This window comes from Zea mays, chromosome 1 (assembly GCF_902167145.1).
Source record: "Zea mays cultivar B73 chromosome 1, Zm-B73-REFERENCE-NAM-5.0, whole genome shotgun sequence".
Classification (NCBI taxonomy): domain Eukaryota; kingdom Viridiplantae; phylum Streptophyta; class Magnoliopsida; order Poales; family Poaceae; genus Zea; species Zea mays.
Window position 1 is genome coordinate 7336614 of NC_050096.1, and position 12582 is coordinate 7349195.

At 48.5% G+C, this 12582-nt stretch overlaps 3 protein-coding genes across 3 annotated transcripts; all 3 read left to right on the forward strand.

Annotated features, from left to right (window-relative positions):
* The first annotated feature begins 957 nt into the window (after window positions 1-957).
* LOC100273485 (putative protein kinase superfamily protein) lies at window positions 958-5538 on the forward strand. Its single transcript, NM_001147922.1, has 9 exons — window positions 958-1521; window positions 1662-1797; window positions 2819-2952; window positions 3488-3593; window positions 3754-3839; window positions 4279-4467; window positions 4643-4816; window positions 4907-5020; window positions 5117-5538. The coding sequence occupies exons 1-9, from the start codon at window positions 1174-1176 to the stop codon at window positions 5366-5368; spliced, it is 1539 nt and encodes a 512-aa protein (NP_001141394.1). The 5' UTR covers window positions 958-1173; the 3' UTR covers window positions 5369-5538.
* A 2009-nt stretch (window positions 5539-7547) lies between these two features.
* On the forward strand, window positions 7548-8860 carry LOC100191592 (basic endochitinase). Its single transcript, NM_001137022.1, has 3 exons — window positions 7548-7843; window positions 7950-8061; window positions 8257-8860. Exons 1-3 carry the CDS (start codon window positions 7555-7557, stop codon window positions 8639-8641), a joined length of 786 nt encoding a protein of 261 aa, NP_001130494.1. The 5' UTR covers window positions 7548-7554; the 3' UTR covers window positions 8642-8860.
* A 2072-nt stretch (window positions 8861-10932) lies between these two features.
* Window positions 10933-12189, forward strand: LOC100281825 (uncharacterized). Its single transcript, NM_001371793.1, has 3 exons — window positions 10933-11258; window positions 11374-11485; window positions 11594-12189. Exons 1-3 carry the CDS (start codon window positions 10967-10969, stop codon window positions 11967-11969), a joined length of 780 nt encoding a protein of 259 aa, NP_001358722.1. The 5' UTR covers window positions 10933-10966; the 3' UTR covers window positions 11970-12189.
* Window positions 12190-12582: the final 393 nt, after the last annotated feature.

Consider the following 12582-nt stretch of genomic DNA (forward strand, 5'->3'; position numbering starts at 1 on the left):
TGGATGATTTAAGCCGCTAAAAGTGATGAATTTATCGTTGAGCTTGCATAATTCAAAAATATTTAACAATGTAAGAATTTGAAATTGTTGAGGGGTAAAATTGTTTTTGTTCTCCATATATAGTTAGCAGCTCGCTAGGTCCAACTCTAGAGCGTTTTTTTAGGGAGCTAATACAGATGCTCTCAAGCGGTGCGCGTCGGCCGAAAAGTTGCGCGGAGACCTGGCACGCCGGCGACACGGTCGCCGGATGCGCGGGGCACTGCCTTCTGATGAGTGCTCACGGCGGCGGTTCCGCATCCATCCCGGGGCATCCGCGACGTCCCAGCGTACTGTACAGAATGAACCGCCGCGAACCCATCGACAAACCCGTTGACTCCAGTGTGGGTGCGCCCGTTTGCGTGAAAAAAAAACAGGCCTCAGATTGAGGCCAACACGTACGGGTACGGGCCCGGAATGACAAAAAAAAAAAAAGGGCACGGGAGGGACGAAGACACCTGGGCAGGAGAGAATCTCGCGAAAGCCAAAACGTGTTTTTGAGCATCACGTCGATTCTCTGCTCCCACGCGCTGCTACTTTTTATTCACCCGTGCGATAGCGCAAGCAGCTTTAGCTTTACCGAGTGCTACTGTTTTTTTTCTTTCGTTCGTCAATTCAATCAGTGGCTATTGACGGTTACACAAACATCGGGCGGGTCGGTTAACCTGATGCACCAGCAGCATTATTGCAACGCTTTGCCATATGATTACTTTTAACTAAATCCACTACACTTTCATTTTTTTTACAAATAAGAGAGTACGAGTATTAATCATTAGGAGCAATAGTATCCGTCGAGCCATAGACTGATTGAGAGTGGAAATTCGTGTTAAGATGGCGGCTGCATCACAGCCAAGAACGGGACGAAACCGCCCATACAAAGGCAGAACCGCAGAAAGGGGGGCGGAGGCGGACAGAGACGCAGAAGCCAAAAGCAACCAAACCCACCCGGCCACCCCCCGAGCCCGAAGGCAGGCCTCTTTCTTCTTCTTCCTCCTCTTCCCCTGCTCGGTCGGCTACTCCTACTGTCCGGGGAACCCAGCCCAGCCCAGCACCTGAACCCCACACCACACACACAGGGTTGCCCACCCACGCCACGCACGCGCAGCCGCGGCGGAAGCCACCGGGGGGTGGGCTCCGATGGGCTGCTGCGGCTCCTCGCAGCGGGCGGGGACGCACCCGGAGAAGAAGCCGCCGGGGGCGCTCCCCCCGCACCGTCCCTCCTACTCGCTCAACCAGCACCAGGCGCCGGCGCCGCCGCCTCCCTCCGCGGCTCGCGCCGGCGCCCGCCAGGTGCCGCCGCTCAAGGAGTTCTCGCTCGCGGAGCTGCGCGCCGCCACGGCCGGCTTCGCGGCGGGGAACATCGTGTCGGAGAGCGGCGAGAAGGCGCCCAATTTCGTGTACAGGGGCCGCCTCGACGCCGGCCGCCGCGCGATCGCCGTCAAGAAGTTCACCAAGATGGCGTGGCCCGATCCCAAGCAGTTCGCGGTACGCCCCCTTCCCATCCCACCCCCCCGGAGAGCAGGGCAGCCCCTCGGGGTTCGACTGTCGCCGCCCCCGCCCTGGTTCGGGATTCAACCCGCAGCCTCTTGCGCTGAAAAGCTTTGCTTCTTCTTCTGCTCTCGCAGGAGGAGGCCAAGGGCGTCGGGAAGCTGCGCCACTGCCGCCTGGCCAACCTCATCGGCTACTGCTGCGACGGGGACGAGCGGCTGCTCGTCGCCGAGTTCATGCCCAACGACACGCTCGCCAAGCACCTCTTCCACTGTGCGTTTGCTCTTGCCGATCCTCTGCCCATTGGCCCGTTTCTGATAAAAGTCGCTTTCTGGTTGCCTGTGAGATATATCTCGCCGGCCATTTTCGGTAAATACATACAGCCTGCGAAGTTATTTGTCCTTATCGGATTCGATCCCTGATTAGTGCGGAAGTTGGGGGGGAAAAACGACGAATCCGTCTGCCATGAGCAACTGCTGGCGCTTACCAGCCTACCGCATTCGGTGTACCGAACGAATGATTGGTGATTGGGCTAGGCTTTATCATACGCACTTCCTTATCTGGGTGTTGTTGCCATGGTCGTTGTGTGAATCCATAGAAACGGATTTAGGGCGGCTGTATTAAACGCACGGTATAATTTTAACGCATCACTGTGTCCTGTGCTCACAAGTTCTGTTTTTGTTTTTGTTTGGGGGCGTGTAGAGGATTGTAGTGTGGACGAATCTTCTCTCTGTCAAACTTTTGGAAATTGATACGTATTCTAGAATGAGTATTGGAAATTAAGAAGTTCGTGTAGGAACTATATGTATGGATATGTGCTATTTGTTTTCGATGAACAACCTGACCCTAGGGTGCATGAGCAAGGTTGGGATTTGTTGGTATAAATTGCCGATTATTTAATATGGTGCTTAATTTCTTTGTAGACACTAGGGCATGTACAATCCTATTTAATATAGGGTCTCTTGATGGGTCTCTAAGGGGCTAATTGAAAAAAAATACAAGAAACGGGTTCTTAGTCGTCTCTTCACGACTTTCCATATATATATTGTCTCTTAGCTGCATTTATGATCCAGAATCTCAAAGTTGTACAATGCAGTCTCTTAGTTGTCTCTTATACATGGAAATCCTTCCAAACTGGTGCCTCAGAGTTATACATGCCCTTAGGGCTGCCATTTCTTCTTTTTGTCAACCTAGACTGCGTCCACCTTTTGTGGGAAGATGCTTTGGTAGAAGTAAGCAAGCAACTGTGGTGTAGGTCAGTTCATTATATGATACTATCTTTACTCTTATTCAGGGGAAAACCAGACAATTGAATGGGCTATGCGTCTGAGAGTTGCATACTACATCGCTGAAGCACTGGAGTATTGCAGCACTGAGGGAAGGCCTTTGTACCACGACCTAAATGCATATAGGGTCCTCTTTGATGAGGTAACTGTTCCTTTGGTTTTCACTTTTCCTTACAGCCCTCGAGTTATATGGAGAACTGCCAATAGGCTATAGTAGCTTAAAGCTAAGCAAATGCGGATAATATTGTTTTCTTTGCAAATATCTCTTGTGCAACTGCAAGTATTGATGTGTTCCTCTGACAAGGGCACCTATTGATTCCATTGACATTTTACCATCAGTGTGGAAGCTTTCTCTGAAATGTGAATTGGAAGTGGAGGGGTCTATTGCCATCTGTTTTCCACTTCTAGTAGCTGGAAGGAAATATCTATTAAAATAGAAATTACAGGTCTTTTCCATTAGGATTTCGGTAAATAGGGTATATTCAGCCATAAAAGTCACGCTTTTAGATAGTATTTATTTCATAATAGCAAACATGTTCTTTTCTCGAAAAATGATTGGAATCCTTATCAGGAATTCTCTTTGCGATGACATCGATTGCGTTTTACAGCACTTTATACGTTTCTCAAACTTTACTAATCCTGCATGGGCTAAACAACCAATATAATTTCTTTTGCAGAATGGTGATCCTCGCCTTTCATGCTTTGGCCTGATGAAAAACAGTAGGGATGGGAAAAGCTATAGCACAAATCTTGCATATACACCTCCAGAATATTTAAGAAATGGTAACATATGATTTGTCTATGACAAACTTAGCCTTCTTTGAATTGTTTAGTCAGGGTATTTAGAAGTGGGTATACATGACAGTACATGCTATTTACTGAAAATAGAATGGCTAACATTTTCGTAATGATGGGATTTCCATGGCAACCTATGCTGCTTCAGGAAGAGTAACATCAGAAAGTGTCATATTCAGCTTTGGCACTATACTGCTGGACCTCCTAAGTGGAAAGCGTATACCTCCTTCCCGTGTAAGTTTTTTTTTACCGGTAACTATTTTCTTTCCTTGTTGCACCTTATCCTAGTTCCACGGAAGTAGAGTCCCTTTCACAAAAATACCTTTGTATTTAATTCTATCCTGTACGTATCTGCTTTTGCGCAAGTGCCACCAAGTGTGTGATACCGACCATCCATCAGAGAGTATATTTTTCTTGCGAATGTGACTTGGTAGCGAAATTGTTTGGTGAAACTACTGGTGTTTGAATGTACTAGAGCTAATAGTTAGCTGCTAAAATTAGCTAAAAAACATCCAAACAGGATAGCTAATAATTCAACTATTAGCTATTTTTAGCAAATTAACTAATAGTTAGCTAGCTAATTTCACTAGCAATTTTTTTAGACAACTACCTATTAGCTCTAGTGTATTCAAACACCCTCTTAATCATTGACAATTAGATTCGTTTCGCTCAGGCTCTTGATATGATAAAAGGCAACAATATCCAAGTACTGATGGATTCACATTTGGAGGGAAACTACTCAACAGATGAGGCAACCACATTGGTTGACCTGGCCTCCCAGTGCCTACAGTATGAGCCTAGGGATCGGGCCAACACTAAAAAGCTGGTTTCCGTACTCGAGCCCTTGCAAATAAAATCAGAGGTAACAGTTAGTACATTTTTATCCTTCTCAATCCAAAATCCTTTGGTGCTCAGTCATCGATTGTTTATCGTGATGTGATTCATGGCTTCCATACAGCACAACAGTTATCTTTTGACAAAAAGACAATTTTTTTTTACTAACGTCTGGTAGATTTTAATTTTGGAATGCCAAACAGGTACCATCCTACGAGATGCTTGGCATTCCAAAACATGAGGAAGAAGCGCCTCCCCCTCCACAACCGCAGCGCCCTCTCTCTCCCATGGGTGAAGCCTGTTCTAGGACGGATCTGACAGCTATCCATCAAATTCTAGTGAACACGCATTACAGGGACGATGAAGGGAGCAACGAGGTAAAAGATCGGAGCATCTCTGTTGCTGTCTGCTGCCTTCTCTACGGGGTACTATTATCTTTATCTAACAAGATGGTGCCTTTATCGCAGCTATCGTTCCAGGAATGGACGCAGCAGATGAGGGACATGCTGGAAGCTAGGAAGCGTGGGGACTTCGCCTTTCGCGATAAAGATTTCAAGGCAGCCATAGATTGCTACACGCAGGTGGCTTCATCTTAGCTATATCAGGAACACTTTGTTGTTCTAGACAACTGCTAGAATAATGCACCCGATTCACTCTGCTACCTCTTCATGCTGCAGTTCGTTGACGTGGGGACGATGGTATCGCCAACGGTGTACGCGAGGCGGAGCCTGTGCCACCTCATGTGTGACCAGCCTGACGCCGCCCTCCGCGACGCAATGCAGGCGCAGTGCGTGTACCCGGACTGGCCAACCGCGTTCTACATGCAAGCTGTCGCGCTCGCGAAGCTGAACATGCAGAGCGATGCCACGGACATGTTGAACGAGGCATCGCAGCTCGAAGAGAAGCGGCAGAAGAACACAAAACCCTGATGATGGCTTGTTCCTGGTCCAGGGGTTGGGAATGTAGCTGGGGGAGTGTGCTGCAGAGTCCTGCGATTGTAACTACCTGGTTTCGCATTTCTGTCATGCATTTTTTTTGGGCCCGTGTACATGTTACATCGACGAAAGTCGAAACAGGCAGAATGCAAGGGGATTTTTTTACTTGTGGTTGTCAAAATCTGAGCTTGTGCTGTTCGTACTGACATGGGGATGGAGTCTGCTGTGTCTGATCGCTCTGACTAGCTGACTGCTGAATTAGAATTGGTGCCCAGCCCACACAGATGTCGCAGCCATCGTTGCACGCCGTGATCGACGCCGAACTGAAATTCATCAGTTCGCCGTGGACCGCGGGCCGCACCGGCACCACAGTTTGGCCCTGCGTGAGTTCGCGAGTCGTGACAGGTTGACCGCCTGGGCTTCCGGATCTGGAGAGGCCCAGATAGAAGGTACCATGAACCGAATTGGCCAAATAGGCCGCTTGACCCACCCGGCACGGCCTGATGGACAAATTGTGCTGCAAGCGGGGGTTGCGCTTGCGCCGCTACCGGCTTTGGTACCTTTTTCTATTAAAAAATTGAAATTTCAAATATATACGCCACGATCTGTCCAGGAGAGGGGGCAGGGTCGCAGGGATCTATTTTTTTTCCCATCTCAGCCTTCCCCAACCCGCGTTTAGCAGAACATGGAGTAGAATAGTGTCCAGCAGCAATGAAAGTGCAGTGGCGGATCTAGAAACAAATAAGCCAAGAAACATGTTATACCACAGTCATATAATGGTTAGTCTATAAACTCCACCAAATGTGATTATCTTCTTGATAATCATTCGTCACACTTGAACATAGTGAACATATATCAACCTCGTGTTCGCAGGTCAACAGGAAGTCTTCAAGACGACGACCCCAAGTCTTCTCGGGTTGGCATCTTCCACAAAATGCAGCTAGTAGCTTTCCCTTGTCGACCTGCCGCGCGCGGCGGGCTAGTTAGCTAGCTTTTTCTGCATGCTGGAACGCAGGGCAGGACGACAAGACCAGATCGAGTGGTAGGTTGGTGTAGCGCCTGCTTGCCTCATGGAAATGCTTTGGAGACAATTACTTTCGTCTAGCTCAGGAAATATTCTGAAAAAACAATCTAACTTAATTATAACTTTGCATTTTCTTTAGGTGCCGTTCGGTTGTTTGAGATGGGTGGATCGGAATGATTTCTAACCAGATTGCTTCTCTAATTAGCTAAAACGATTTCGGTTGCAATCCGACACAAACGAACAAGGCCTTAAGAATCTTACAACCGTGCACGGAAATTAATCTATGTCATAATTAAGCTTCAAATACCCAAGCTGTACCTCAAATATATATGGTTATCAGCAACAACTGCAAGATATATAAATATCTGCAAGATATCCATGGATCATAGAGACCTTGTCAAGGCTCTTGTCCTCTGCGCGCAGCAATAATTGTGGCCAACTTCACATGCGTAGTACAGACAGCGTACCATCCGAATCTGATCTAGAACAGCGTACGTACGTGTCGGCCACGAGTCAACACAGCGCAACGCAGCCAGAAGGCATTCAGATTTCAGACCTCACCGTACGTAGCTCCACGATGTTACTCTACACTAGTCGGTTACAGTAACCAGAGTAGGATTAATTCTAACCGTCTAACCGTGTCCTTGATTAGAGGCTATCCTAATTATTAGTTGTAGCCTTCAGTCATATGACGCTATATAAATAGATTAAGTGGACCGATAAGTTTAGTCAACACTAATCATTCGACCATAAAACCCTAATCGACATTCTGTGAGGAACCGATCCTCTACGTGATCAGAGTGACTGAAAGAGCTATGACTATGTCTAAGATCCCTATCTCTTCATCAGAAACCGAATCTAAGCCTTCCCTGTAGTGGTCACTGGATACATAAGGATTGGTAGAGGATTATGATTCAATTCTAGAAACTAAATAATCTAGTCATCTACACATGCATCCTCCGTCACCCGCGCCTACATTCTCCGTCATCTACACATGCATCCAGTGCTATAGAACAGAAGGGCACAACTGAGCAAAAAAAAAACACGACTAACAATATAGGTGAGCACACTACCAAAACTAAGGACACCAATTTAAAAAACACTTATAAATAGGCACGCCCGGCCGTGAGCGGAGCGGAGAGCATCAAAGCAAGCCATGTGGAGGAGGGCTTTAGCGATGGTCCTGTTCATGGCTGGCGCCGCGCTGCTCGCCGGGGCTGCCGGCGCCGGCGCGCAGCAGGGCGTGTGGAGCATCATCACCCGGCCCATGTTCCAGAGCATGCTGAGCCACCGCGGCGACAGCGGGTGCCAGGGCGCCTTCTACACCTACGACGCCTTCATCGAGGCCGCCAGCAAGTTCCCCGGCTTCGGCACCACCGGCGACGAGCAGACGCGCAGGCGGGAGCTCGCCGCCTTCTTCGGCCAGACGTCCCACGAAACCACCGGTACGCGTGCAGAATGCCTCGTGCTTGGTTTGGTTAGCCATCAATCATTTCCTCGTGGGCCGTCGTCTAAGCTCGATCATGCATCTGATCGCATGGGTACGTGCAGGTGGATGGGCGACTGCTCCGGATGGACCGTTTGCCTGGGGATACTGCCGGGTGAAGGAACAGAAACAGACGGACCCACCCTACTATGGACGAGGACCCATACAGCTAACTCAGTAAGATCAGCAGCACAGACACTCTGCATGCATGTTATTATATATGTTATCCACAGCAGATAGAGTAAAATAGGAGATTTATATTGTATATAACACTGTTTACAAAGTAAAATTTCAAATAGAGAATATGATAGAGGGCGTGATAGGGTATCTACTAGAGAAAACCTAATAACAGGAGCCCATATATGCATGCAGTAAGTACAACTACAGGCTCGCCGGGCAAGCGCTGAACCTGAACCTGGTGGGCGACCCGGACCTGGTGGCGAGAGACCCCGTGGTAGCCTTCAAGACGGCCATCTGGTTCTGGATGACGCCGCAGTCGCCCAAGCCCTCGTGCCACGCCGTGATGACCGGCGACTGGAGGCCCTCCGCCACCGACCGCGCCGCGGGGAGGCTCCCCGGATACGGCCTGACCACGAACATCATCAACGGTGGTCTAGAGTGCGGCGAGGACCGCTCCACCGACGGCGCCAAAGCCGCCAAGGACCGGGTCGGCTACTACAAGAGGTACTGCGGTATGCTCGGAGTGGGGTACGGGGACAACATGGCATGCGGGAGCCAGAAGCCTTACGGAGGATGATGACACTAGTAGCTGATCTATGGTTGCTGCAATGCAAGCCTTCACGTGTGTTTGCCTCTCTACCTAAAGAATAAATCAAGCTAGCAGCAAACCTACCTTCGGCGTGTGTCTACTTGCTTATCATAGTGTGTGTCCGTGTATGAGAGATGATGTACTGTCACGAACTCACGTGTGTATGAGAGAGGATACATGGTAAGACTATCACTACTAGAATCCGCCTCTTTACTGACTGACAACCAAAAAACACTCGATAAGAAAATACTTGGTAAAGTGTTTTTTTTTTCGAGTGTTTTATTTTTAACTCTCGGCAAATAGTTTCTTTGGAGAGTGTTTTTTACACCCGACAAAGAACTTATTTGCCGAGTTTTTATATATTTTACATTTATATGTTATCAAGTCATTATATAATGCAATAATTTATATCAAATGCAGCTCGCAAGCCGAGTCGAGCCGAGCATCCTCCTTCAGCTTGTTGAGTGGGCGATCCTAGCTCGGTTAACCAACAAGCTGCACCGAGTCCAACCGATCTCGGCTCGTTTCCAGCCATAACTCAGACCATGCATGGCAAGGACCTTCTTTGTAAAACTAGATGCTAGGTCTAATTGGCCATATAATAATTAAATAGTCCTCTTCTTCTATTAGCAATGCTTTGACATGAAGTTGTATAACAAGTTTATAAGAAATGGCCCACGTTTGCCATCATTAAACCAATATTTTCTCTAACAAAGAGAATTGTCAAATGCTCGGACAAATAGAACTGACAAGCATTCCATCTTCTACCCTTTTCCTCTAAAAGAGGATGACTTGGACATTTGAAGCATCTCTTATCAATGTTTTTTTATGTCACTAAACATACGCTCGACCAAGCCCTGAATGCAATCGAGGCTCTCTACAAAATCATTTGATCAGCAACAAAGAGGCTTATTTACTCTAGTGTACTAAACTGCAGCACTTACCCTTTCCATAAACTAACAGTGTATAAGGTTTGCTGAATAGTTCTTGTAAAACTTCAGAAGTTCAAGTCTGATGTCCAGGCCCCTTGATTTCGGTTTAGTCTATAGCGTTTCCCAACTTCCTGATATATTAAATAGAAAATTAGAAAAATCAAGATGACAAATCCAAAACTTATTACATATTTGGGATTAAAAACTCCCATGAATACACAATAATGCATGGCCAGAAGATGTCCCTGGATTGTTACCTAAGTTCTAACAATCTGGCTGCGATGTTGCGAAGGGAGGTGGCGGGTGAGGGTGCAGAGGCTCTCGCGGGTTGGAGGACGTCGGCTCAGCTCGATTGCATATTAATTTTGGGTTCGCATCTTCCGTGCGAGCAGTGCACGGCCACGCGCGTCGATAAACCAGTGTCGGAGAGTCCCGTAAAACGCGGGCATATGTTAAAACCCTAGCGTCTTTTAACTAGAGATAGCTAGTACATATTCCCAACGCACCTTAAATATTGTGGCTAAACCATTTAACCAAGGTACAAAATGGCCGAACGGAAGATCCAGGCCTCCGATGGCTATAGGCTCTTCACGACTTTGCTTCACCTCAATGCAAGCTTTACGATGACACCACGTGCCTCACCTTCTCATTCGTACCAGCTAGGTTTTAAGGACCGAACCCAAAAAACCATCAGTCTGGTGATTTTAAGGTCCAAACTCCAAACTAACATATGCCTCATATGTAGTGTATGTGATATGCCCTCTTCACGATTTTATTGCGTGTCGCCGTCAGTCTTCGATTGCACAACCACTCCTCCACCGACTGATCATCAAGTCATCTGGCTCCTCCACTTGACTTGGTCGACACGGTCTACTCTCTCAGATACATTTGCACTTGTCGATGTCCACAGTTTTGAGCCACCATGATCAGTACTCTTTCGGTTTGTCCACTCCATTGGTCTAAGCCTCGACGTATGTCCTTCACTGCTGCTATTGGTACATCAGCACAGATCCTGCTAGATCTTCACCTTCGCAGGTCAACAAAACGTCTTAAAAAGACGACGACCCCAAGAGTCTTCTTGGGTTGGCATATCTTCCACAAAATGCAAATGCAGCTAGCTTTCCCTTGTCAACCTGCCGGGTGCGGCCGGGCTAGTAGCTTTTTCTTCTGCATGCCGGAACGCAGACGGCAAGACCAATCCGAGTGGTAGCGCCTGCTAATTTGGAAATGCTTTGTGGACAACTACTTCCATCTATCCAGCAGCTCAGGAAATATTTACCGTACGTAGCTCCATCACCCGCGGCTCCGCCTTGTTGTTATATAAATTAGATTATAAGGCACGGCCCGAGAGTGGAGTGGGAGAGCGCGAAGTTAAGCCACCATGTGGACGAGGGCTTTAGCGACGGTGCTGTTCGTGGCAGGCGCCGCGCTGCTCGGCGTCGGCGTCGGCGGCGCCAGCGCGCAGCAGGGCGTGTGGAGCATCATCACTCGTCCCATGTTCCAGAGCATGCTGAGCCACCGCGGCGATAGCGGGTGCCAGGGCGCCTTCTACACCTACGACGCCTTCATCGAGGCCGCCAGCAAGTTCCCCGGCTTCGGCACCACCGGCGACGAGCAGACGCGCAGGCGGGAGCTCGCCGCCTTCTTCGGCCAGACGTCCCACGAAACCACCGGTACGCATGCCATGCATGCATACAGAATGCCTCAACCTCAACCATTTCCTCTTCGATCGGCCGTCGTCTTCTGACTGAGCTCATCGATCTGCTCGCATGGCTACCGTACGTGCAGGTGGATGGGCGACTGCTCCGGGTGGACCGTTTGCCTGGGGATACTGCCGGGTGAAGGAACAGAACCCGACGGACCCACCCTACTATGGACGAGGACCCATACAGCTAACTCAGTATGATCAGCAGCACAAACACTCTGCATGCGCTATGTATAGGAGTATATGTTAACAGCAGCCCAGCCCTATAGCTTGTTGATCATACTGTCATCGCATCGCATGCAGTGAGTACAACTACAGGCTCGCCGGGCAAGCGCTGAACCTGAACCTGGTGGGCAACCCGGACCTGGTGGCGAGCGACCCCGTGGTAGCCTTCAAGACGGCCATCTGGTTCTGGATGACGCCGCAGTCGCCCAAGCCGTCGTGCCACGCCGTGATGACCGGCGCCTGGACGCCGTCCGCCACCGACCGCGCCGCCGGGAGGCTCCCCGGATATGGCCTCACCTCGAACATCATCAACGGCGGGCTAGAGTGCGGCAAGGGCCAGTCCACCGACGGCGCCAAGGACCGGGTCGGCTACTACAAGAGGTACTGCGATATGCTCCGGGTGGGGTACGGGGACAACGTGCCCTGCAAGGACCAGAAGCCTTACGGAGGATGAGGACGTACGTGGACAACAATAATTATATGGTTGCTGCAAGCCTTCACGTGTTTTTGTTGCCTCTCTACCAACTAAGAATAAATCAAGCTAGCAGCAAACAGGGGCAACCTGCTACCTTCGGCATGTGTCTACTTATCATATAGTGTGTCTATGTATGGCACAGTATCTCATCTCTGGATGCATGATAACGAACTAATCAACGGTTAGCAGCATTCACCTTTACGTTTCCGGTGGTTCCACTTGGCATTTATGACACCAGCAGTGAACAGATGAAAGGAACTATATATATACTAGTGGATGTCGCGCGCCTTGCACGTGATTTAAAATTTGGTTTTTAGACTATCGTTAGATGGAGAAGAGACATAACCGGACTTGAAATATGACAATGCAGGTTACAATCTGCTACATTGTTAGACAAGGCATAGAACAGTACATAGGATTCTATGAAAATATATGAAAAATAACTGAAGCATGAATGACTAAAGCAATGCATATAATTATTTTTATATGTAGCAGGTGGCAATATAATTTTAGGAAACAAAGATACTTATGAAATAGGTGGCATCATCGATTTTTGATTCCAATTCTAAGAAAGAGGAGTGAATTTAGATTT

What these genes read in the sequence shown, in the direction of transcription:
- LOC100273485 (NM_001147922.1), top strand. Translation starts at nt 1,174, where the DNA reads ATGGGCTGCTGCGGCTCCTCGCAGCGGGCGGGGACGCACCCGGAGAAG. An exon ending in ATAGGGTCCTCTTTGATGAG is followed by an intron (nt 2,953 to 3,487) that starts GTAACTGTTCCT and finishes TTTCTTTTGCAG; the next exon opens with AATGGTGATCCTCGCCTTTC. An exon ending in AGCGTATACCTCCTTCCCGT is followed by an intron (nt 3,840 to 4,278) that starts GTAAGTTTTTTT and finishes CGTTTCGCTCAG; the next exon opens with GCTCTTGATATGATAAAAGG.
- LOC100191592 (NM_001137022.1), top strand. Translation starts at nt 7,555, where the DNA reads ATGTGGAGGAGGGCTTTAGCGATGGTCCTGTTCATGGCTGGCGCCGCG. An exon ending in GACGTCCCACGAAACCACCG is followed by an intron (nt 7,844 to 7,949) that starts GTACGCGTGCAG and finishes GGGTACGTGCAG; the next exon opens with GTGGATGGGCGACTGCTCCG. An exon ending in GGACCCATACAGCTAACTCA is followed by an intron (nt 8,062 to 8,256) that starts GTAAGATCAGCA and finishes ATATGCATGCAG; the next exon opens with TAAGTACAACTACAGGCTCG.
- LOC100281825 (NM_001371793.1), top strand. Translation starts at nt 10,967, where the DNA reads ATGTGGACGAGGGCTTTAGCGACGGTGCTGTTCGTGGCAGGCGCCGCG. An exon ending in GACGTCCCACGAAACCACCG is followed by an intron (nt 11,259 to 11,373) that starts GTACGCATGCCA and finishes CCGTACGTGCAG; the next exon opens with GTGGATGGGCGACTGCTCCG. An exon ending in GGACCCATACAGCTAACTCA is followed by an intron (nt 11,486 to 11,593) that starts GTATGATCAGCA and finishes CATCGCATGCAG; the next exon opens with TGAGTACAACTACAGGCTCG.